Below are 26,280 nucleotides of genomic sequence, written 5' to 3' on the forward strand. Positions count from 1 at the left end.
GCGGGAGGTCCTGAGTGGGTGAAGCAGCGGTCCCTGGAAACAGTTCCGGGAAACCCCGCGTGTTGCCGGGGTCGCGCCGCCGTCCATGAGGAGAAGGAGGAGCGCGCGCCATTTGCCGTCGCTGCTTGGGCCCGAGCTGCGCCGCGCAGGCCCCGCTCCGGTGAGTCCCCGGGGGGCCGCCTCGCGCGGGGGGGGGGCTCCGCGAAAAGGGGGCGAGGGCTCCCGGGGGGGGGGGGAGGCCGGCAGCGGGGCGGGCGGGCTCCGGTTAGGCCCGGCGCTGGCGGAGGCGGGCCCGGGGCGCTCGCGCCGCGTAGGAGAGAGCGGGACGGGGGCGGCGCCGGGAGCGGCCCTGTCTGTGCGGCGGGCCCGGGGGAGGGAGGAGCGGGCGGGCCGCGCGCGGGCTGTGGCGCTGGGGGCGGGCCTGGCGGGGGGGGGGAGCGGCCCGGCCCGGCCCGGCCCGGGCCCTGCACGGGAGGCGCATCGCGGTGGCGGGGGGAGGCTGCCCCCGCTGCGCCCCTGCCGAGGTTGGCTGCGGCGCGTCCCCTGCGCGGGCAGGGCCCTTCCCGTCCCCTCCTGGCTGCCGAAGTTGTCAGGGTTGAGGCGCCCTGACGGCCGGGATGCGGGAGGGAGACTGAAGGAGGCCTTGACAGAAAACCCGTCGGTGCCGCAGCACGCTCCGGTTCTGGGGTAGCGGTTGTTGCGATACAGCGGGCTGTGGAGAATGAGAACTGCCCTGCACTCGGAGCTCTCGGGTGCACTCTTTAATACTCTCAGAGAGTGCCACTCAGCTAATGCCGTGAAGGAGAAATTCTCCAGAAGTGTGTTGCTAGGACGTTGTTTTTCTTATAACGATCTTTTAAGAGAGGTCTTTACCAAAACTGCAGAAGTTTCCCTTAGATATCTTGAAATATGTTGTTGTTATTTTCATTTTGTAAATGTGGCTCCAGTTACGGGGTCTTAACATGCTTACCTATCGATTTTTGAATTGGTTCATCGTATGCACGAGCTGTGCTAGATGACTCTTTGAAAAAAGTTGCTTGGATTCTCTTGGCAACTTACACAGTGCTAGAGTATCCCAGCAGTAGTGATTCTCAGTTTTCTGTTGAAATACGATTGTTTTGGTATAATACTTGAGCCTCCTGCTAACACTGAACTTAGTAGTTTTGTCAGGAGAAGCAATGTTTCCTTCTTCCTTAGACAACGGTCTGAAAAATTCCTTGAGGATAAACTCGTGAGAACAACGCTCACTTTTGTTGAAATGTTACTTTGAACTGGAGTGCCATGAATGTTGTTCTGTACAGCCCAACCTACCAGATGAGCTGTAAATGACCTACTCCAGTTAAAAACGAGAATGTGTGAGGCTTTATACTTTGGGTTAGCAACATGTTGTAGCTACTCATGCAGCTGTATTTTAATGGCACAGATGTGTGCATTGCTGTCCTCTGTGGTAAAGTTATCTCTTGACGGGGAGGTTGCTTATACTTGTGTAGATGAAGCATAGTTTCTGTCGGGGCTGTGCTAGTCTTTTGGTCAGCATCATGATGGAGGTTCTCCGTTTTTGTTTTTTTTTTTCATTCCATAGGTTTATGGATTGGGAAGGGCTGAAAACTCAGTGCTGGAGGGATGAGGGTGCTAACTACTCATTATTGTAGAGGTCGTCTGCCACTGAAATACTGGTCTGGAAACTGGCTAATATGTAAAAGTTTTTCAGGGGACGATAACTTCAAAACAAGTTTTCTCATAATTAATGCTGATAAACATATCATGATTAAGCTGTAAAAATGTACTTTCTGTGGTTGAATAAACTATGGTACGAAAGAAATGGCAATAGTGCTTTCATATAAAAGTTACTGGTATGCTCCCTTTTTATGAACAAGTGAGGTTTTAATAAGCTCCCAGTTCAGTATTTTTAGTGTGAGTTCTTACCTTCCACTTGCTTGTGTGCTTCTTCTCTTCCTGTTTTGGCAAGAATCTTCTTGAAGCATAAGACACCTTTATAGTGGCTATTACATTTTCCTGTGGTTCACTTAAACAAACAAAACTTTCAAAAAAAGTAATACCCCAATGCTATTTTTAATTTCTTATAGATTCTACAGATACTACAGGCTTACAAATTACGTATTCTATAGCAGAATAGTAACATAAGCAATTTGGAATTACTTTGGTGCAGTTTTATGCACGACTTAGTTATGCTTCCAGTGCACCTGAGCTAAACAAGTACAGTTCAGTTACTTCATGAAATCAGGAGTTACATAGCAGAAGGCTGAAAACAGTATTGATAATCACTGTGAAGTTGTTTATGGTAGTTTACAGTATCTTTCTTCTGCCAGAAGTTGCTATTTCTGCTCATTTAAGCTGTTACTAAACACTTTTGCAGTTAACTAGACTGCAGTTATACTTAATTGGCTAGAGTTATACTTAGTCTGTGGGTGGCAACCTCTGTTGGAGGAGTGGTATGAAATACAGGAAATAGTAACCTCGTGGCTGTTCCAGTGATTGTTGTTCTCAGGCTAAGCTTCCGTTTTCAAGACACTGTATGCTGCCAGGCTCAGGTGTGTGTTGAGTTAGATTTTCTTTTCCAAATGGAAAAAATAAATATGAGCCATTTTATATTATTTATTTGCTTTAGGCATGAAAATAAGCTTGTTTCTGGCTAATTGAGAAACATCTGTAGTTTTTAACCTTCCGCTTGTCAATATGCTTAAAAGAAAAACAGTCTAGTCACTTGGTAGATTTGTCTTTTGAGATGCAGGATCCAGAAATTCCAAGTGAAAGTTAGTAGATGGCTTAAAAGTACCTCTGATATAATTGAGTGTTCATGGACTTCAGAAAAACATTGTTGACAATGATGTGTCAACAATTGTGTGAAGCTTAAAACAAGACAGCCTTCACAACACCCCCCACTTGCACATACAGTTCTTCAGCTCTGAAAAGGTGAAGCTAGGCATTGTTTCAGGTACCACTGGAACTCTCCTTGCATTTGTAAAGTTGCCCACAATATGTCTTTGCTGCTGCTTATTTGGTAAGCCTGTTTTTGTGTATGCAGTTTTAAATTCATCCTTTTTTGCATGTTTTTAAAAATAAATGCATATCCCACACATACTAATACACATAATTCTTTGCTTATTATCAACACTTAAAATCTTTGCGATTCAACCAGTCTCCATCTTTTCTTTGAGTTATTTAATGTATATCAGAGTAAAGTATTTGTCACTTTTACCTGCATGTATGTGCTTTTCTGTGTGGCTTGGGTGGGCTGAGCCACGTGGATAACACTGCATATACAAACATAGATAATGCTCCTCTTTATTAAATATACTTTTAAAATTTTTTAGAGGAGAATAAAAAGTGTTAAAATCATTCTGTGTTTTCCTTACTAATTAAGTCAATTAAAAAAACCAACTTGATGGCTACATGTAGGTGATGCTCTCTAGCAGGAGAGTAAAGTGATCTTGAAAAAGATGACTACAGCTATGACTTTCACTCATGCATCTCTGAGGAACGCGGAGTTAGGATTTCAGTGGTGTAAGAGATGTAATTTTGTTTGTTGGTAATCATACAGGATGTGTGAAGTCCTCCTAACCTCAGATTTCTGGCCCAGCTTGTGAAGCCAGCAGGGAACTTCTTACTATAACTGTGAAAAATACATTTCTTCTGGATGCTGGTGGGACCCAAATATTCTGACAGCTATGTCACTTTAAAAACTTCCCAGAGAAAATTCCTTTAAGAAAGTCTTTTTAAGTTAAGTTTTTGGGACAGGAAATTGCTGAAATTTGAACAGCTAAACTGAACTTTAATGGCTGGTGAACACAGAATACGTTTGAATTTAGTTCTTCACAAGGATACTAGTTCTTAAGCAAAAAGTGAATTAACATGCCAAGATTTAATTTTTGTGTCTAAAAACCTAATTAGAAAATAATTTGATCAGCTGTGGTGCTGTGTATTAATCTGATGCTTAGGCATTAGATACAGCTCCACACACTCTTCTGTGATAAAGGTAGATAATCTTTTCATGCCATTAGGCTGCAAATCTTGTATATCATGGGTATGAGTTATTGAACTGCAGATAAGGCTTTTCTACCTGACATGGTATCATTGTCAACCTTTTGTTCAGTTATAGGCAAGTACGAGAATGTGTTCAGCAGTGCTAAATTTATGGGAATGTGCCACTTGTAAACAATCTTGTTTGACAAAAAAGGCAAATTTTCAGGCAGCTTAAGTCACTTGTAATTGTTTTAAATACTTCTGTGTTAATGTCTTTGCTTAGCTTCACAATTCTTGTTTGTGTGTGTGTGTAACAGATTTTTATAAGGCAAATAGGAGGTGAAAACAGAAATCTGCGTGTGTATTTTTTGTATCATCTTCACTTTTGAGAAGAGGGATTTAGAATGATTGACCTGAAGCATTTTCAGTTTAACTAAACCCCTTTTGCCCTGTATGGTTTCAAATTTAAGTTACTACAGTGGCAGTCTATCAAGCGCAGGCATGGTTGATTTTTTTTTTCTTCTTTCCATGATTTTTGTATGCATACCTATAGAAACTTGTTTTTCAGTTAGTGCTTGGAGTGCTTAGTCAACACTTGTAATGATAGGTAAGCATTGCTGTAGTCCACAGGTAGCATTTTTTTATTTTGTAGTTAGGCTATATTCATGGTTGCTTTTAAGTAACTTTGTTTTGAAGCAAACTGAATTGGTTAGAAAGCAATTTCTCTGGGTCAAGAAACAGGATGCGTCTATATATGCCATGTAGCTATAAAAGACTTTGTATCCGTTCTTTGCTAATCACATAAAGAAGTGACAACTGCTAAAGAAACAACATGAGGCTGTATTATCTCTTTTTAAAATTGCCCTTCAAGGCAAGACAGTCTTAGTAAAAATCATTACTTTTCTGTCTGAAGGAAAACTTTTTTTTTCTTGCTTGAGCTTGCAAGTCATCATAGGATATCTTCCAAAAAGTTCACTAGTTCTCATCTAGAAGGGATGGGTATACAAAGGACTGTTGTAGGTGTGATTGTCTTTGGAGACTTTTTTTATTTTTCGGGATAGTAAATAGCTTAGGGCTTCAGAGTCTAACACCTTTTAACCCATACCCTGACAAAAAAAAAAAAAACAAAAAACAAAAAACAAAAACAAAACAAACAAACAAAAAAAAAACAAACAACCAAAACTGTTCTTGAATCTTCTTATCTGTATTCCAGTACTTAATTGCATTGCTCTTGCCATGCTGCATATGTCTATCTGGTTATCATTTCACTGCTGATCATCCACTTCTTATCTTTCAAACCCTGAGGCTCATCTAATTTCTGAACTTAAATTGATCATCCTAATGTTCTCTGCTGGGTAGTTGACTTGTCTTTTGTCAGCCTTTTTATTTGAGAGTACTAAACATCCGCTGGCTGGCTAATTGAGAAATGGAAACTGTTTTTAATGAATTGGGCAAAGCCCACTGGAATTGTCTGAACATAGCTGTGCATTTTTCAGTGCACATATTTGCAATCAGTTTGTTAATTCTGAAAGCAAGTCTTTAAATGAAGATGCTGCGGTCATGGCTTCCTTTTAAACCAATAAGTTATATATTCTAAAAAAGTACTGTGATTTTTAGAGCTCTTATTTGAGTAAAACTGAAAGCATGGAAACAGCTCTGCAGCTTGAAATTTTAATGTGCTTGTTAGTGCAATTTTTCTCTTCCTACCTTTTCAGAGCTCTGACAGTGTTGTGAGAAAGTGTTTGGCTAGTCTTACGCAGTATGTTGGGTTTGAAGGAAGGCATGGCAACAAGCCAAGAAAGTGAAAATTAGCAAACAAGTATTGACATTTTTATACATTAAGCTACCCTGCAGGGTTATGTGTTCACTGAATTTTAAATGATTGTTTTAAAAGTAGAGGAATGGGAAATGAAAATAGAACTAGCTCTTCTGATTCTTCTCTGAAGGATGTTATCGTATCCCAGTGCATTCTAGCTGCTATGGTAAACAGTTAACTTGCTGACAATCTGAAGTGTAGACATTGTTATGTACATGAAGTACATTTAAAAAAAAAAAAAAGTAAATTCTTCCATGTACATTTTCTGCAGTATTAAGGGTTGTACTTTATTTTGCAACTTAGATCAGCTGCATCCAAAAAGTACTAAATAAAACTTGATAGAGGTCATTTGCAGCATGTATACAAATTAGTTTAGATAAATCATGCATTGTCCTACAAACTAGTTTTTTTTTTTTCCTGGCTTATTGTAATATAGCTCCTGAATTTTTTCCAGCAGCATAATAAAATGGCTAATCAGGTGAATGGTAATGCGGTACAGTTAAAAGAAGAGGAAGAACCAATGGATACTTCCAGTGTAACTCACACAGAACACTACAAGACACTGATAGAGGCAGGCCTCCCACAGAAGGTGGCAGAGAGACTTGATGAAATATTTCAGACAGGTATAATATGCATTTCTTGTTTCTGACTGGTTATGAAAGTGAGGGCATACCATTTTCAAATTTTTACAGATTAAGATTTAAAAATACATTGGTTTTGATCTGTGTAGCTCTGAATGTTTTGCTACTTTGACTTCCCTAAAGGCAAATTGGGTTTTACATTGACTAAGTATTTGACACATCCTTAGCGTTGTATGTGTTATCTTAGTTGCTTTAGGGCACAGAACACTAGTTTCTTAGTTATCTAATAAAGATGTATGTTTGAACATACTAAACTGTACGTTTTTTCTTCAATCCAAATCATCATTTTGCTTTTACTTTTCTACTGTCAACTCCTCACAGTGGTTCTTAAACACTCAAAGGCTGGATAGGTGACCTAGTGAGGGAAGCAACTAGCTTGTCTTGCCTGGGACTACATTTGAATTGAGTCTGCCTGTGGATTTTGTGTTCTCTCTTGTTCTGAGTGGACATTTTAATCCATGCTGGTTACTACATTGAAAAGTTCAGATTGATACTAACTTTTTTTTAACAAAATCAAGGACTAAGCTATCTAGCAAATGGAGTAATGCTTTGCTGGTAGCAAGTGGTCTCTGCAACTGCTATAGAGAAGGTTTCTTTATATGCAATGTTTTTTTTTTCTATTTTATTTTTGTAGCATCCTGTCCACCCTTATTATTTTGTCCTTTAGACAGAAGCTTCCTTCTCCTCTTTAGAGTGTGTTCTGTGAACAGATGTACAAGAAGCAATAGAACTGCTTTATGAGCTTATCTTGAATGCCTTGGTGGCAATATGATAGTTTTTCTTGAAAAGAGTCAAAATTCCACTGATTAAATGAAGGCAGTTCAAAACCAATATCTTACCATCATCAGTATGACATTCTGGATCATGTGGATGATGTCTTTTGGAAGTCATTCACAGTGAGCTTTCATCAAGACTTTACCAGCTTTTAGATATGCACTTTCTAACTATGGGTCATGATGATGAGCACTTGATGGTTTGAGAGAAGGTGTAAATGCCTGGGCAGAGGAACTTGTGGGGCTCTAATATGTATGTTAGGTTGTGTTGTGAGGAGTTCTCAAGGGAGTTTAAAAGCTTTTCAGCCCAGAACCTGACTACCTAGTATAATTCCATTGCATGAGTGACCTGAAAACACATATTCATACTTCCTTAAATGCACTGAAGATACTTGTATTGTGCAGGGGTTTGTCAGTGAACAAAACTACTTCTGACACTAGAGCTAAATTTGGGGTTGAAGTTTGAGATTTTTAATCTGCTGAGATTTTACCTGAAAGATACAGGTGCCTTCCAATATGCAGGATCACTTCTGAAATGTAGTCCTTGGGCTTGGCACTACTTTGCATTTTTGAAATCAAGTAGTAACTAAATAATTGTGTGTTCTGGAGATCAAGCTGTTGCAAAGTGTGTGGAGTTCTTGGTATTTTTTGCTGTGTGTGGTTTTAAAAGTGCAAATGTTAATATCTATAGTTCTCACACTCCACAGCTTATGCAAGTGCATTGTAAAAGGGAAAAAATAACCTGTAAAGATCTTTTAACAGAAAAAGTGCTTCAGAACTGGTCCAATGTTCCTTGGGGGAGTCTGTACCTGTAAAATTAATGCTAGCTGTTTCGGGTACACAGCAGGGCTCAAAATAATACCTTTTTTTTAATTCTGGCTCTTAAGCTGCTTAGAGCAACAAAATGAGTATTAAAAAATATAATTTTTTAGACACAGGAAGTCTACTGATTTGTTTTTTTAACGTTGGGAGGAAAGAGTGAATAAATTATTCTACTAATATTTTGTAGTGCTTCGTGTTTAACCTTCAGTTAGGTAGCTCACTTTTTACGTGCTGTAGGATACATGTAATGTTCATGTCAGCTTACTGTAGAACAGCTCTATTCAAGAGAATGAAGTGTGAAACTTAAAATAAATGCCAAACAAACAAAACCCAAATCATTAGAAGTGACACAGAGTTTACTGTTGGATTTTCAAACATTAGAAAGCTGTTACACATGGGATGTAATCTTGCACTTCAATTAATGCTTAGGTATATACATTTTAATTTAACTTTTTTCATTGTTGTACTCATATTCTTTCATATGCTTGTGTAGGTATATGTAATTATATTAAATGTGTAACTGTTATGGAACGTAACTTTTTGACTTTAAAAGCAGACTGCATAGTTCTTAGTTTGTATGAAGTTTAATAGAAATCTGTAACTTCTTTATCTTTAACTTTTAGGGTTGGTAGCTTATGTCGATCTTGATGAAAGAGCAATTGATGCTCTTAGGGAATTTAATGAAGAAGGAGCCCTCTCTGTATTACAGCAGTTTAAAGAAAGTGACCTGTCGCATGTACAGGTAAGGTGAGAGCTCCAAGAATGTGAGCACATAAGTATAAATAGTGTTCTGGCACTACTGGCAGGAGGAGAGTTAAAACTTAGAAATTCTTTGTTCCTGTATTCTAATGTTTCAAACCCAAATCACAGGCCTGTGTAAAAAAAAATAATAAAAAAATAATAAAAAAATGCCCTAAATGTGTGGATATTTGAGTGCAAAACAAAAGCTGATAGATAATAAAAATGAGTGCTATTGAGAAAATGAGGTTAAAATACTACTTGAAATTCCAGTCTTACAAACTTGTTCAATTAATTGTTTTATTTTTCTAGAGGATTCTTTTGATATTTTGTTTACTGCATTGGCTTGATATAGTGACTTCACAGTATGGAGTGTAAGATTCGGTACATTTCCAGGGCTTTTCATACCCACAATTTAATGATTTTGTAAATTGTATCTACAGAACAAAAGTGCATTTTTATGTGGAGTTATGAAGACCTACAGGCAAAGAGAGAAACAAGGCAGCAAAGTACAGGAATCAACAAAGGGACCAGATGAAGCAAAGATCAAGGTAACGTTTAGAAAATACTGACTTATTTTGTACTACGTGTACATAGGCTGATGTAATTTTAATGTACTTAAGAAGCATTAATACTTCTTGGAGAAGTATATTCATACTTTGCTTCAAGGAATGTATGAAAGAAAGACTGAAAAGAGTACTTGTTTGAAATGCAGATCTACCTGATTACACAATTACCAAAACGCATGAACTTGATATCTGAAAATTCTTACTTGTCTTTTTACTTTAAAGCTTTTGCAAGCTCAAAGCTACTACGAGACTAGTTGGACATCTCAACAAGATAGTGTCTTAACACACTAACACTGAGACTCAGTTTCTCTATTGTGCAAAACCTAAATACAAAGTGGGTGAGAAGAATTGCCTGGTGTTCTGAAGTTCTTGTGGTACTACATATGTTCTAGTAGAGTGAAATGGGAAAAGGAAAACAAGTTGTTTCTGGTGACCTCAGTATGAAATAAATTTTGTTTGTGGTGGTTGTTTTTTAACCCTTCCCACATAACACTTTTTGGTAGGCTCTGTATGTCCATATCTATGTTGTGGTATATATCAAGTGTGGCAAGAAGCAAATAAGGAAATGTTTCTTATGATATCTCATTATTTATACTTTCAACCCACTACCCTCCTTCATATAACTAATGTGACAATTTTTTTCAGGCTTTGCTAGAGAGGACTGGTTACACTTTGGATGTAACTACAGGACAGAGGAAATATGGGGGCCCTCCTCCAGATACTGTATATTCTGGTGTTCAGCCTGGTATTGGAACAGAGGTTAGTATATACAGACTAACCTGATTATTTTGTATGTTTATGCAAAGTAATATATTAGATATACTGGAAAATAAAAGAAATCATAAAGGAAAGTTTTAAGCATTGCAGAAGAAAGCTTGCTTCTGTGTTTGTGTGTTTTGATCAGTCTTAGGCCTTGGTATTCTGCAGGAAAGAGTAATAGGTTGAGAGGAAGAAGCAGGTGGAATATACAGGGGAAAGTCATGTCCAATTTATTAAAATATAAAATAACTGATGAAATTGTTGGACTTCAATATACAAATTAAAGATTATGGTTCATGGCTTAAAATGTAACTAACATAGGTATTAGCTGAATGTATAGGCAAAAGCATGACTGAAAAGTGTTTGACTGTTTACAACTTAAATAGAATTTGAGTGTCAGTAACAAAGATTTTCATGGAATGTACTAAAAGCAGAAAGGACTTTGGAGTATCTTTATTCAATACCTTTACTTTTTTTATTCAATACAACTACCTATTTTGAAGAGAACAACTTAGCTTAGTATTTGTTTATTTGCTTTCACTTCAATCTATACAAAAGCATACTTAATAATTTCATGGTATGATAGCGAAACTACCACACTAAAAGAGTTCAAGTAGCTTGTTTCTTCTTGTAAATTTTTACGGTTTTATATTCATAAAGGTTGCTTAGAAGTCCATTTAACCAACTTAGGGTGATTACATTATGATATTTCTTTCATGTTATTTAATTGCAGTGTGTCTAATGATTGAAAATACTTGATTGGAAACTTGAGTATTTTGTCCTATTGGTGGTGGTTAGTCTCTTTAGGAAGTCACAAGAAAGTTGAAAAGTTGGCTGTGTTTAATTGTATTAGGGATATATTTTACTACTTGTAAGTTTCTTGAAGCTTGCTAGAAAGGTTAACTTGAGGAAACTCTGGTAAGGTAATGTAAATGCTTCTACAGTGAATCAGCATGAGAGTCTGTAGCAAAGCCCAGCCAACCAGTTACAAGTATCATGCCTTGACCAAACTAATGCTGGCATTTTGAAGGGTTTTAAGACTGATTACTGCTCAGCTTGACTTGTTCAGATGCTGAACACCTTGCATTAATGAAGCATCCAGCAATTTAATTTAGTCTTTTGCTGTTGCTGTTGGGCTATGAGGGTCCGTAATCAAGATTTTAAATGTGATCTTCTGATTTGGTAGACAAACCACTTTTGTTTTTAACAAAAATGACTATATTATTATAGCATTTCTTTCCAGAACAAAGTGTGGGGTGTGTGTGCGCGTATATATATATTTTTACTCTTAAATTTTGCCTATATAGGAGTATAAAAGCCTCTCTTCTAATACTGTGGGTAAAAATATGCAAAGATACCACATGTATTCTGTAGGACTGTGATTTTTTTTTTGTGTTGGAAACTTATTTTAAACAAAATGAATAAAATTCTCATAGCTTTTTGCCTGCTCAGATATGTCAATTCCAAAGAGTTGTCGCTGATGATGATGATGGCAAACCTCTTTTTAAGTATACCCAAGTATTGCTACTGATAACCAAGAAAATACTTACTAAGTAACCTTTTTTTTCCAACAGATGTATCAAGTCTTTTTTACTGTAAATATTTATGCATTGAATAATTTGTGTGTTTTTTTAAAGTGGAATTCTTTACATGGTAACTAATTTTGACTCTTTCATGGTATATTTGAATATAGTGCAGTAAAATCGAGGTATTGATAAGTAACTGGATGTTGGGCACGTCAAACATTCACACTTACAGATTGTCACAGTGAATTGCTGAAGGGATTATGTGGGTGAGCCTGATCAGTGTATTCAAGTGGGTGGGCTTTAAGAGCAGCTGGATCTTTTGGGGATGAGATTGTGCAACAGAGACAAAGTAGTTAAGGTGTGGAAGCTTGGGGAAGAAAATAATAAATAATGTAACTTAATAAAAAAAATCTATTTAAAGACTTGCTGTTTCAATGTAAAAACATTTTGCTTAAAGTGAACTCAGTAAATGTTGGTACTTCGACATTTATGGAGGCATTTATTTGAGAATTCAGGCAGTTACATGCATGTTTCCTTCTCTGCTTATACTGGCTTTGTCATGTGCATCTGAAAATATTGATAATTATCAATATTTGATATCAATTGCTTATCAATATTATGCTGCTTTGTTTCTGCTTTAAAACTTGTAAGATCTTTTTCTCTGCTTTTTCTTCTGATAGACAAGACGTTCAGAAGGATTTCAAATACTTTTTTAATATATAAAGGATGCAATCTAGTCACTACGCAAATCCAGAAATTCAGGGTCATGAATGAATCTGCATCTTGCTAACAGTCTACAGGCAGACTTTAGTTTGGTTACACAAGTGCATGAGCTGTGCATTTAATTGAAATGGCTTGTGTTGGAAGGGACCTTAGAGATCACCTAATTCCAACCCCCGCCATGGGCAGGGATGCCACCCAGTAGATCAGATTGGCCAGGGGCCACTCCAGCCTGGTCTTGAACACCTCCAGGGATGGGGCATCCACAGCTTCTCTGGGCAACCTTTTCCAGTATCTCACCATCCTCTGAGTAAAGAGTTTCCTCCTAATCTCTAATTCAAATCTCCCCTCTTAGTTTAAAACCATTCCCCCTGTCCTATCTGAGCAAAAAGTCACTCTCCATGTTTATTATAAGCCCCCCTGAATTACTAAAAAGCTGCAATGAGGTCCCCCTGGAGCCTTCTCTTCCTTAGGCTGAACATTCCCAGCTTTCTTAGCCTTTCTTTGTAGGAGAGGTGCTCCAGCCCCTTGACCATCTTCATAGCCCTCCTCTGGACCAGATCCATATCCTTCTTGTGCTGGGGTCCCCACACCTGGACACAGTACTTCCAAGGGTGATCTCACAGGGGCAGAACAGAGGTGAATGATTACCTCCCTGCTGGCCGCTCCTCTTCTGATGCAGCTCAGGATGTAGTTGTCCTTCTGGAATGCCAGTGTGCACTGCTGGCTTATGTCAAGCTCATGTCTAGCAGACTCCCCAAGCCCTTCTCTGCAGGGCAAGGCTTTGGTCACTTGCAGGTTGTTTTGTAGTTCATTCTAAACTCTTGACCATGCTCTTTTCACTAACCATTGATACAGGAGTTGTTGTGGAGCCATCAGATTAGGTTTAAGAAAATGGTTAGATTCTTCATTGTTTTTCAGTGCATAGATTATTTTTGCATCCTTGTAAATTCTGAAACTTGTTTACCATCAAGAAGATGCTTTAGTGTCACAGGAAGGATGGTTTCTAAAGGCAAAACTGCATATTCTGAGAAGTAAAAAAAAAAAAAAGTTATTTGAAGGGATGAAGAAATAGAATGGATCCTTAAATGGGAAGGTAGTAACTGATGACTGTACATTAGGGTTGTCTTAAGCCTGCCTTCTCCATGCTAGTTGTAGTTTATCATTTCACTGATGTGTATATACAAGTGATGCTGAAAAAAATATTTTCCAGTATTTTTAGGGTAGTTTTGTATAAATAACCAGAATTTTAAGTTATCTTATTGGGAACTCTTAAGTGGCTAAAAGCCAGATGCTCAGCAAAATAGGAGGATGCCTACGTAGTAGTAATTTCTACTTAGCAATTTCAGTGACTTTTGAGGTTGAGTGCAGACAAGAAAAGTAAATGTTATAAATATTTATTTTCCAATGCAGCAAAAGCTTGTAAGTAGGAGCTTATTAAGAGTATGAGGAACAAAAGGAATTTTAGTCATTTGTCCATTACTTCAAGATGATGCTTTCATGCAAATGAGACAAGCATTCAGTGTTTTCATTGCTTAATGTTGGGTGGTAAAACAAACGTTTCTGTTGTGTCTAATATGGGGGTAGTATCTAATTAGATTGAGTTGCATATTTTAACCTGTTAAGCAAATACGTTTTCTCTGGTGATTTTCAGTGTACTGATGGATGATCTTTTAGCTGTCTGTTAAACTCAGGAAAACTGAAAAGTCTTTGTAATCTTTTATAAAAGACAGCATTTAAAAACAAACAACAACAAAAAACAAAACCACAACAATAAAAATCTGTGCATACTGCCTGTCCAGACTAATGTTACACCTAAAAAAATGAAATAAGGAAGCGACTGATGACTTCATCTCCATCCTTCAGCTGTTGGTATAAATGAATGTACTATCTTAAGGCATGATTAGAAGAACAGGAGACTTCACTGTTCACTGATAACTGTAAAATACCAGCTCTCTACTCCACTGTGATAGCCATAAGAAGAAAGTACCCTGTTCTTCCCACCCACCCCTGAAATTAGTGCAGTACTTCTAGCAGGAGTAATTGACTTGAGTCTATACCGATTGCTGCACTGATTTTAGTTTTACTGACAGATATCCAGGTAAAGTAAGCCTTACTCCTAACTTCAGACTTCTATTTCAGTGTTTTTCAATGATACTAAATAAAAATTCAGAAATATTGCAAGTAGATTTTTTTCTTCATAATATACTAAGACAATTGCATATAAGCTGTTTCATAAACACATATAGGAGTAGCTACATATCCTTTTCAGAGCTGAAATTTATTGGATAAATATGATGGACACAATCTTTGAATGTCTTTAAAAAAAAAAAATGTAAAATTACTTCTAGCTTTCTGAAGGTAAATTGGTATTCCATGTGCTATGCTGTGGATGCATGGTCAATATTTGTATAATGCCAGGGAAGGGTTGTGAGGCTATCTTGTAGTCTGCAAAATGTTGCCTTAGTGGGGATGTAGGAGCCATTAAAACTCCTTTTGTCTGTAATAAATTGAATGGGAAGAATCAGGTAATATAGTAACTTTCTAATGTAAGAACCAATGGTAAAATAACTCCAGCAGGAGTTGAACTAGAAAAAACTTCTATAGGATGTGTTATGCAAATGGAATGTTGCTCTTCTGGAAAAACTGTTGGGACTCAAAGGCCCTTGCACCACCCTAAATTTTGTTTACTTCAGTATATTTTTAATGATGATTGTAGATATGGATGGGTTGAAGCAGTCATGCAGCCTACATTAATTTGCACTTAAATTTGCCATTTGGAAATGATTTACTGCAAAGCACATGAAGAGTACTGTTAAAGGGTGATGAAGCTTTGAAGAAGCTCCTTGGACACCTCCAGAGCTGGGATATCCACACTGTTCAAGTGCTTCACTATTCTCAGAGTAAAGAGTTTCTTTTTGATATCTAAACTAAGCCTGCTCTCTTAGTTTAAAGCCATTACCCATGTCCTGTCACCACACCCCCTGACAAAGAGTCCCGCTCCAGCTTTCCTGTAGCCCCCTTCAGGCACTGGAAGGTTGCTGTGAGGTCAGCCTGTCCTCACATGAGAGGTGGTACAGCCCCTTGGTCATCTTTGTGGCGGCCTCTGGGCTCCTAACAGGTCCATGTCCTTCTTGTGCTGGGTGCCCCAGAGCTGAACACAGGCTCCAGGTGGGATCTCACAAGAGCAGTGAAAGGGGAGTCACCCCACTTGCCCTGCTGGTCATGCTGCTTTTGATGCAGCCCTGGACAGTTGTCTTTCTGGGCTGCAAACACACATCAACAATTTATGTTGAGCTTCTCATCAACCAGCATTCATGGGTTCTTCTCATCAGGGCTGCTCTCAACCCATTCTTCACCCAGCCTGTATTTGTGCTTGACGTTGCCCAATGGTCAGTGATCTTGGAAGCATGGAAACAATGCAGTTGCATCCTGCTTACACAAGATCTCCTATTTTGTTTCAACAGTAATGCTGCTTTCTGAAGCTTTTCTGTTGCAGTCTTGTAGAACTGAAAAATGAAATAAGGCATGATACTTATATTCTTTAGTATTTCAGAATCTCTTTCCAAGCTTGTTGACCAATTTTTAACTTTTTTTTAAAGTAACCTTTTTTAATGTTTCTTCTCACACTTGAAAGATGTTCACCCGGTGTATGTCTGATTTTAGTTTGTTAATGCATTAAAGTTTACAGGCTCAAGGCAAATTCATTTAAATTCCTGTCATTATTTCCATAGAGACATCTAGTTACTCAGATACAGATGTGAAGTTATTCCAGAATATAGGTCAAGTATGAATGTAAGAGAAGGAAATCATTAATTCTGTTGATCATCTTAGCTACTGGAGAATATTACCTGAACTGTTGTAGCAATCTTGTTGAATTGATGCTGGTTTCAAGTTTTTGGAGGTAATAAGAGACTGAGTCAAAGAAACTAGAAGGAAAGGGGGATAGAGAAGCTTTCAGTGTGGTAGATTGGACAGCTCAACTGATAGTTTCGCAGTCTTAATAGCAAGTTGGAGTTCCTGTTTTGTGCCATTTTTAAAGACATGAAAGTGATACTATAATGGAAGCACACGTTTTGGAGTGAAATGCTCTAGGTAATGCCAATGGAAACATCTATTGCAGGGATTTCTGAATTTTTCTGAAAAGGAGGCCTATTGAATCTGGATTTAAACTTGTGATCAGTATAATAAATCTGTTCTCTTTCCTCAGTAGCAAATTAACCATAGCCAGTTGGCATTTATACTGAAGTGGGGAGCCTAAGCTATGTTAAAGGAATGTTCTGGTAACTGAATTGCACAATAGCTGTGTAATGTAAAGAAACATGTGAATGGTATCATGGGATCCCATGAAACATGGGATCTAGCTTTCCTTTGGAAGAAAATCATGCCTTCTGCTTTTCTTGAATCAGTCACTGCCTTCTCCTTGTGGGGTTTGTCCATATCAATGCTTTTCTGGCTATTCTTAGTTTCTTCAGTTTTGAAATTGTCTGCTAAGCCTTCAGTACAGATGTTACTGGATGAGACTATGGCAAGGCTTTACCTAGATGGATGAGGTTAACTTCTATGAGATGTTTTTTTAATATGAAAGTTGAAGGCCCAACTAATGCTTAGGTGATGCAATTAAAACCAAGACGTGCAAAAATGGACAACTTTGTTTACCAACACAAGGCACGCTTTAATGTCCAATGTTCTAAAATGTTTTTAGAACCTTTTTCGAGAGTACATTTGAGAAGAAGCAATGTTACATGTTTATTAAGTCAGCTTGGATAGAAATTAGTGTAACTGTTGTAGTGCCATGCTTGGGATGCACCGTAATTGGTACACTAGTGATTAAAACAATCAAATGAGAAAATATCTGTAAATATTGGAATTAGAAAAAAAAATCTTTTTAGTTATATCTCAGCTGAACAGACTAAAATATTTAACAAACTTTTGCCAAGTTTAATAGTCATCACTCTATGAGGAACAAAAATGAGAATTCTCAACTTTTTCTTAGACAAGTATAGCATTCAGCTAGTGTAAGCTGAAACAAGTTGAAATAAGACTACAGTGTATATTAAAATTGAAATTGTGCATTGGGGTAATTTATTAAGGATCTTTTTTTCAATCTCTAACTTCTTAATCAAGATTGGACTAGGGAATGATATGAAAATATTTCAAGAGCAAGGAAAACTTGGCCTGGAGACACCTGGACAAGACACCTGACTGTAAGGTCTTTAGTTGCCAGAATTATGACAGGATGAGAACTGTTTTTGTCACTGGTAGAGATGTACAGCCTTTTATATACAAATTACAAAGCACATTTCCATATGCAAAATCTAGTCCTAACACTGTGACTTCAGAAGACTTTAGTAGGAGATACAATAACGTTGTCCCTAGTGAAGGCTACAGCATTTCTGCTGTGATGATTTCTGCTGCAACCTACTTACTTCCCTTCCCAGGAACTTTGAAGTACTAAAAATAAATCTGGATTTCTGCAAAAGCTTTGTGTCCTTTTCCTTCTTAGGTTTTTGTTGGTAAGATTCCTCGAGACTTGTATGAAGATGAATTGGTACCACTCTTTGAGAAAGCTGGTCCAATTTGGGATCTGCGCCTCATGATGGATCCTCTTTCTGGTCAAAACAGAGGTTATGCTTTTATTACCTTTTGTAGCAAAGATGCAGCTCAGGAAGCAGTCAAACTGGTGAGTAACTTATTTCAGACTGGATGAGATAATGTAAACTGTAAGCAAGTTGGGAATCTGTTAGATAGTGAGGTGTTTGTAAAGCATTCATTGATGGACTCATAATATTTCTTTCCTAAATTGTCTCCTGGCTTGATTTAGAGTATCAAACTATAGTCCTAAAACTAGATTTGTATGTAGTCTACTGGTTTTGAAATGGATTACTCCTGAATTTGTGTTTGAACATGGTGGATATGAGTTATTGACACTGAAGAAAGAAAAAAGGTGTTCTGAAACTTAACTCTTAGGTTGAAGCTGCTCAGAGTTGTTGCTCTAAATTTCTGCTGATTGGGGGAGATGAAGGGGAAGATCCTGAAGTGACAGGAGATGTATCAAGTGATGCACCAGTGATGAAAAACTGGCCTCCATTTTCCAGTACACCAATTAAGTGAATTTGTGAATATATTCCTTGTATCTGGAGTCCCTTCACCCATGCATCTTCTACCTTAACATTGTCTGGTAATGGGGTCAGACTTGTATTTAGGTGAAATATTTTCCACAGGTTACTGGAAGAAAGGAAAATGGGGTGTAATAAACCTTGTAAGAAAACTAAGCCTTGATAGGAAGAGCAGAATTCTTTTAATACTGAAAATAAACGTGAAATTTTGAAGTTTAGCTTCTCTGCATCAGGGGTTCTGCTGCTTCTGATGTGTAGGTATCAATGGGAGTGGAGTTGATTCTAGGTAAAATGGCTTTATAAAATACACATTGAAAAACAGATTCAGATAAAGTTCATGGCAGTTGAACACAAAGTTTTGTAGTGATATGAATCACTGTTGTATCTGAAGCAAAATCTGAAGGGAAAAAAAAAATATCTTTGAAGTGATCATTTGATAGCCTGTAGTACCTTAACATTGTTCTAGTTCTTGAATATGAAGGTTTTTGAGGATATTGTACTACTAGCTGTATGCCAAAGTCACACGTAGGGTAAAAATGGCTGAAAAATTTGCAGAAGTATATGAGATTTTTCGGAAGCTGGCTAGCGATCAGCGTTCTGTCTCACTAGGTCCTGTCTGAAAAATCCTACCCAAGATAAAGATTGCTTGAATTCTTAATTTTTTTTAAATGTTGAACTTTCCTGCCTTTAAACATATATCAGGATTGTTGTTCAGAGTAATACAACTGTGGGTACAAGTGTGATGAACAAGTGGAATAACCTGGTTTTCAAGGGAAGCTTCTGAAATAAAACTTCAGAAGTTAAATTTATAGAGGCCTAGCACTTACGGGGCCCGAAAAATCTCTGCTGTAAGTGTGGGAAGGGGGGGGGATGGCACAGTGATTAAGAGTGTCTTGAAGCAAATGTGCGTAATGTTTAAGAAAGCAATTGAAGTGAAAGAACTCATGGTACCTGTAACTCTACGCATTTTTTTTTTTAGTAACAGCAGCAATGACTGATGTTGACTCCAAGCACAGGAAACAGTCACCATTCATTGTCTAGGAATAGCTTTTAAGTCTGAGATAAACAGTAGGTGAATTAATTTACCCCATGCAGCTTGTACGTTGCACATTGTTCTTGTACATCAATTTCTTAAGTGAACGTTGAAACAACAAAAGTTTCTAAGACTGCAATACTTGATTGAATGTGAATTCAATATGCTATGTATAAAGATAGCAGATATTGAAACAGCTGATTTTATGGTTTGGGGGATTGGGATCTTTTCATCCACTTTGTATCAGGTAGTGCAAGTGAATGGCTGCTTCTTTTCTCAGTGTGACAACTATGAAATTCGTCCTGGGAAGCACCTTGGAGTATGCATCTCTGTGGCAAACAACAGATTATTTGTTGGGTCAATTCCAAAGAACAAGACTAAGGAAAACATATTGGAAGAGTTTAGTAAAGTCACAGGTAAAGGACTTCATAATAAGTTTGTCACACTGATCCTGAAATACCATTGAACCTTTCTCTTGCATCTCTATTACATGACTTACTCAGGTATCATTTAATCTAATCCTAAGTTACTTTCCAAGTTTATATCTGGTAGAAAAATTTATGTATCACGTGTACTTTGTGGTGGAGTGTAAAGGGACTAATGTCTGTTTTACTGCTCTTTTAATGATATAAGACTACAATTTGGGATGGTAACAGCATAAATGAACTCTGAAAGATGGTGGTGGAAGTCCTAATTCTGTCATCCATTCTAGGTTAGTGTTGAAGACTCTGCATTTGTAACTGGATCTACAGTAGGTTCTACTTTCACAGCTGAGAAGTTTCTGGAGAGCCTCAAACATTGTTCCTCCAAATGTTGAAGAATGATAGAGGAGGGAATACAAAAGTGTTTTGAGAGAATGCTACTGTAGAAATAACAGATTAATTTCTGTCCCAGTTATTCTGCAGCAAGTAGGAAGAAAACAATCTAGTTTATCACAAGAAGGATGCTTCTGCTTTGAGAGGTTGAAATCTTGATCTTCTGCTATTGCCCTGTAGGAGAGTTTTAACCTACTGCTTCTTTTTTAGGTTTACTATTTTTAAGTACTGCAGGGAAGTGGTGAAAACAGAAGGTGAATATTCATTTTGCTATCTCCTCTTGTTTTGGAGAGAGATGGAAGAAATTTTTTCCATCTTGCCCTTGAGACATGGGAGATGCCACATGTTACTGCTTTTCACAAGTGTAAAAATGGTAAAACAAAACATAGAAAATTGACAATGTTTGAACTGTTCATGTTGATGTTTTTTGGGACATAGTTTTGAGGTAAGTTTGTTCTGGAGAATTTCATTTAGTAGGCAACCTGTTTCTTGGTAAATTGGATGGATATGTATTTTTCTCCTCCCTGTTTCTCGTGCCCGTGCCCCATCTCTTTCAGGTGTTAAGTTCAGAGGATGTGTGCTACAAAAAAAAAGTGAATGCATTAGAGAGTAGACTCTAGATTACTTGTTTTTCTTCTTGCCTTTTAAAGCTCAATACTAAAGACATGTTTTTCAGAGGGTTTGGTGGATGTAATCTTGTATCATCAACCTGATGATAAAAAGAAGAATCGAGGATTCTGCTTCTTGGAATATGAAGATCACAAGTCAGCAGCACAAGCTCGACGTCGCCTGATGAGTGGGAAAGTAAAAGTCTGGGGAAATGTTGTGACAGTGGAGTGGGCTGATCCAGTAGAGGAACCTGATCCAGAAGTCATGGCAAAGGTATGTAAAACCTGGACTTGAATTCTCTTCTGTTTTGGGAGAAATTATTTTTATGCTGCAGTGGAGTTGGTCCAGCTGAGCAGTGCTAGTTTTGGGGAACAGAAAGAAGTTAGAGGACACTTTCATAGTAAGCCATCAAAACTGGTATGGTCACTGTAAATCACTTGCCTGTGTAACACATTAGGAACATGCTGTTCTGTTCATGTTTTAAATTAATAGTGTACATGGTTATTCTACATTCTGCTTATGCTGATGTCTACTAGGTGGATATCTTCTAAGACTTTTTCGGAGTGATGTGAAGCTGAAGTGCAGCATTGTGCTCTTTTTTCCTTAAGATTTGCTAATAATTCTTTGCTACTCTTGAGGTCTATTACTAAAATTTTACTGGGACTTGTAGCATCCCAGAAGCAGGAAGTCATGGTTGGATATTCTTGATATCCTTCTGGTCATGGAGGGGAAGTGTGGAAGGAGAGAAGTTGTAGGATTTTTATACAGGTAAATGCATAAAACTATTGTGTTCTGTTTTTTTTTTTTTGGAAATGGGTACAGAATTTACTGTTGGGTTGGACAAAAATCCTTAACGCATAGAATAAGGAATAACATCTTATTGGTTAATGTTAGTTTACTTTCATGTTTGGCTTTTAAACATTATAGCTTTTGTTTTCCCTATGCACTAGGTGAAAGTTTTATTTGTAAGAAACTTGGCCACTACTGTGACGGAAGAAATTCTTGAGAAATCCTTTTCTGAATTTGGGAAGCTGGAAAGAGTAAAGAAATTAAAGGACTATGCTTTTGTTCATTTTGAGGACAGAGGTGCAGCAGTGAAGGTAGGTTGGTTATTCTTCCCTAAATAAATTAGATGTCAGCAGTTTATGTACTGATGCTTTCAGAAATTTAATTAACAAATATCTTAAGATGTTTTGTAGAGCCCATGTAATAGGGTTTCCATTGTGAGAATTTTAACACTAATAATTCTGTTCCTATGATTTCACTAGCTAGGAGGATGTGAAACTTGCCAAAACTGTAGCACGTTTACAAGTAGACTGGAAAAGAGGTATAGACCAGTACAGAAGATTAGACTAGAGAAGAGGAAAAAAAAGATCAACCTAGACAGTTTTTCTGAGGAAACACTGACAGAAGGTATCAGTTGTCTCTCAAAGACCCCTGTTTAAAGGCTGTGTGTAGCTCTTGGGATGACAAATACTTTGAAATACCCTGCAAGTTCTGTGCAGTATCTTGCAAAACAGAGAAGAATGGTACTTGCAACACTGATGTAGACTATTTTAAAAGAAGGGGAGGGAGGGGGCAAAAAGCCACCAACAAACTCTGCATGCTCCCTAGAAGGTTTATTTTAAATAACTTTTTAAACATTAGAGGTGATTAATGTAAGTTTTGAAGGTGTCTGTCTTTGACCTTCTAAACTGGTCTTAGATACATTAGTCTATACTGATTACACTTCATTGGCTTGAATTCTATAGAAGTTACTCCTTTTAATTTTGAAAGAAATAGGACATGGAGGCAACAGGGTAGTGGAGGAAGTGTTTTACACCTTGGAGTCTGAATGGTATGGTGTATATTGTGTCTGTGGTTGCATAGTTCAAAGGATCTTTCCTTGCTCAACTTTATTAAGCATCTGGTAACCATTTAATTGCTTACAAATTTCCTGCCTACCAAAATAGGATTTAGGATACACTGACTTTGGATTTAGAATCAATGTCACTCATTTAATGATATAGAAGTCAGTTTGGATAGTCTTAGACCATGTCAAAGAAAAGGTAAGGAAGCCTGATTCTATGACAGGAGGGGTAAGTTGGTGACACCTACTGACATGTTTTAATATAGTATGTCTTTATGCAACCTCCAGCTTGATCCCACTAGGTCTTACTTCTGAATGTTCTTTTCTTACATTTGAGCATCTAGAAACTTCTTGTGGCACATGGGAAGATAGACCAAATGAAGTAGAGTCGAGCATCTATGAAATAAGCTAGAATACTATTACATCTGCCCTGTCATGCTCCAGTTTATGACCACTAAATTATTTTGTGAATTTTGTGGGTCATTTTTGTGTATGGGTGTGCCATCTGTTTTTTAATGAAAGAATTATGATATAGAATGCATGGAATTTGCTCACTGAAAGTACAGTAGGCACTGGAATCATAGCTCCTTTCAAGTAAATAAACCACTATCTTTAATGTTTTTGAGGATGTTTGAAGTCTTTGTTAATGCATGTATTAGTACCCAGAAATATTAAATGCGAGGTATGTAACTCCAGGCAAAGAACAGGAAGGCATATACCTAATTGCACTTTGTATATGTATATTAAGTTCTTCTTGTACATACAAGAATTGCAAATTGTGTGTTGCCCATTACTTTTTCTTGAGGATTGTTGCCTCACTTGAGATAAACAGTTCTCAGTGTTGCTTTTTTTTTTCCCCCTTAAGTTTGTCCTCAAATCTCTTCATTGTTCAGTCAGCTGAGTGTCAAAATAATTGATGTCCCCAGAGACACTCATGCAGCACATTCAACTAGCTAGGAAGACCACATACAAACAACATATTCCTGTGCATGTACACGTTCTACCTGTCTTGCAAGTACACTGAATACTTGTGTCAGTGTTTGTAGTGAGAACTTTCCTCAGCATTTCTCTGAATTATTTTTAGGGAATCTAGGAACATAAAAATCAGACAACACTATCACTACTTAAATATGATGTTCCATATGGCTTGAGATTCCTTTACCTTATGGTACAAGGAAAATATTCTTTAAAGAAGTGCTGCCTCAGAATATATGGTGAGAAAAGAGGGACTTAAACAGAGTTCTTCCATGTTATGCTTTCAAGGAGCACAGAGAATGAAGTACAGAACATAGTTCAGTCTGTAACAGCCCAACCAACTGGTTTCTTTCAGAAAGTTTTAGTTTCCTTTGGAATGGAAATAAGTCTTTGATATTTTTCTTCTAATTTTTATATAGGCTATGAATGAAATGAATGGAAAAGAAATAGAAGGGGAAGAAATTGAAATAGTGTTAGCAAAGCCACCGGATAAGAAAAGGAAAGAACGTCAGGCTGCCAGGCAGGCCTCCAGAAGTACTGCGTGAGTGTTCATTCTTGCAATACTGTAATAACTGCAGAGTGAAATTCTGCTGTGAAATACAAGTTAGTTCAGAAGAAACTGAATCATTTTTTTCCATGTTGTGTATTGTTTATTAACAAGGGAAAATATGTACTTTATTTTGGGAGATTTTTCAAGATAAATTAATTTACTTTTTTTTTTCTTAATAGGTATGAAGACTATTATTACTACCCTCCACCTCGCATGCCACCTCCTATTAGAGGCAGAGGCCGTGGAGGGAGAGGTGGATATGGCTATCCCCCAGATTACTATGGCTATGAAGATTATTATGATGATTATTATGGTTATGACTATCATGACTACCGTGGTGGCTATGAAGATCCCTATTACGGCTATGATGATGGCTATGCTATAAGAGGAAGAGGAGGAGGAGGAAGGGGTGGGAGAGGTGCCCCTCCACCACCTAGGGGGCGGGGAGCACCACCACCAAGAGGTAGAGCTGGCTATTCACAGAGGGGGGCACCCATGGGACCACCAAGAGGAGCCAGGGGTGGGAGAGGGGGTCCTGCACAGCAGCAGAGAGGACGTGGTGCTCGTGGAGCCAGGGGCAACCGTGGGGGCAACGTAGGAGGCAAGAGAAAGGCAGATGGGTACAACCAGCCTGATTCCAAGCGCCGTCAGACCAACAACCAGCAGAACTGGGGTTCCCAACCCATCGCTCAACAGCCGCTCCAGCAAGGTGGTGACTATGCCGGTAACTATGGTTACAATAATGACAACCAGGAATTTTATCAGGATACTTATGGGCAGCAGTGGAAGTAGACAAGTGAGGAGGGATTGAGAATTTTGGAAACATAGAATTGGCTATAGCTCTACATCCTTCAAAACAAAATTGGCTTAACGTTTCATCCTTCAGTAGCGATTGGCTGCCATTTGTATTGGGCTGAAGAATCACTCTTGTGTATATACTCGAGTCTCTTAGTTTTCTTTTTTCATAAATGCACTTGGACATTATTGGGCTTGCAGAATTCCTGAACTCCATAAGGGGTTTCAATGCTTTTATCATTTTAGGCTTCATTTTAGCAGTTTAAAAGCAGGAATGGCACACTGTTCAATCATGATTTTGCAGAACCTCTGGTTTTGGTCAGTTTTTTTGGATTTGGGATAGACTACATAGGAGTATGCTGTACATAAAAGTAAAAGCTAGTGCTTTGTCTTAGTAGTTTTAAGAAATTACAACAAATTAAGTTTTCTTGTATTGAAAATAACATGATTGTATGTTTTGCATTCCTAGAAGTAGGTTAACTGTGTTTTTAAATTGTTATAACTTCACACCTTTTTGAAAATCTGCCCTACAAAATTTGTTTGGCTTAAAACGTCAAAGCCGTGGCAATTTGTTCCTTGATGTGATTGTATTTCCAATTTCTTGTTCATGTAAGATTTCAATAAAACTCAAAAATCTATTCAAAACATTACCTATTTCAAATTCAATTGTGTCCTAAAACATTATTTCATTGGTAATTCTTGCGAAAAACATTGTTTTCAAAGTATAACTGCCTATGTGAGTGATCAAATTCATGCAAAATTTCTTGTGCTTTCCAACATAGCACTGTGGACATCAGTCTGAACTTACAGATAGAAATTACAGATAGCCCAAAGGGCACTCTGTTTAATTGATGTTCAGTAACTTACCAGCATTTAACTTTGAATCTTTTTTTTTTTTTTTGCTTTTTATTTGTTGAAATGTATCCAAACATTCATGGATATCCAATTCAAATATAATTTGTTAATGTAATGTGGAGAAGGAAGCAGAGCCTACAATAGCGTTAATTTTGTTCCTTTTTGCTATGTTTTATGGAGTCCCTCTAGAGGGTATTCTGTTAGAATACAGCCATTGTATTACTCAGTGTACAAACATGTAGGGAAATGGTTTTGATCTCAAGCATGTTAGTTTAACTTAAGGTAGTGTTTGAGTAGGGATAAGAACTAACAAATTAGGTGCTGTGGCACAG

The 26,280-nt window shown here is 37.8% G+C and overlaps 1 protein-coding gene across 4 annotated transcripts; it reads left to right on the plus strand.

The window, feature by feature from the left end:
• Positions 1 to 25,743, plus strand: HNRNPR (heterogeneous nuclear ribonucleoprotein R). Of its 4 annotated transcripts, none has more exons than XM_027443719.3 (11): positions 1 to 160; positions 6,258 to 6,423; positions 8,660 to 8,778; positions 9,218 to 9,325; positions 9,989 to 10,102; positions 17,855 to 18,031; positions 19,781 to 19,916; positions 20,992 to 21,197; positions 21,875 to 22,024; positions 24,168 to 24,289; positions 24,478 to 25,743. In XM_027443719.3, the coding sequence occupies exons 1-11, from the start codon at positions 86 to 88 to the stop codon at positions 25,088 to 25,090; spliced, it is 1,986 nt and encodes a 661-aa protein (XP_027299520.1). In that variant the 5' UTR covers positions 1 to 85; the 3' UTR covers positions 25,091 to 25,743. The 4 variants fall into 4 exon arrangements, with proteins under 4 accessions (XP_027299520.1, XP_027299522.1, XP_027299519.1 ...); XM_027443718.3 differs by having other exon boundaries at positions 3 to 160; positions 6,255 to 6,423; XM_027443721.3 differs by lacking the exon at positions 6,258 to 6,423.
• The last annotated feature ends 537 nt before the right edge of the window (positions 25,744 to 26,280 follow it).

This window comes from Anas platyrhynchos, chromosome 24 (genome assembly GCF_047663525.1).
Source record: "Anas platyrhynchos isolate ZD024472 breed Pekin duck chromosome 24, IASCAAS_PekinDuck_T2T, whole genome shotgun sequence".
NCBI classification, from domain to species: Eukaryota; Metazoa; Chordata; class Aves; order Anseriformes; family Anatidae; genus Anas; species Anas platyrhynchos.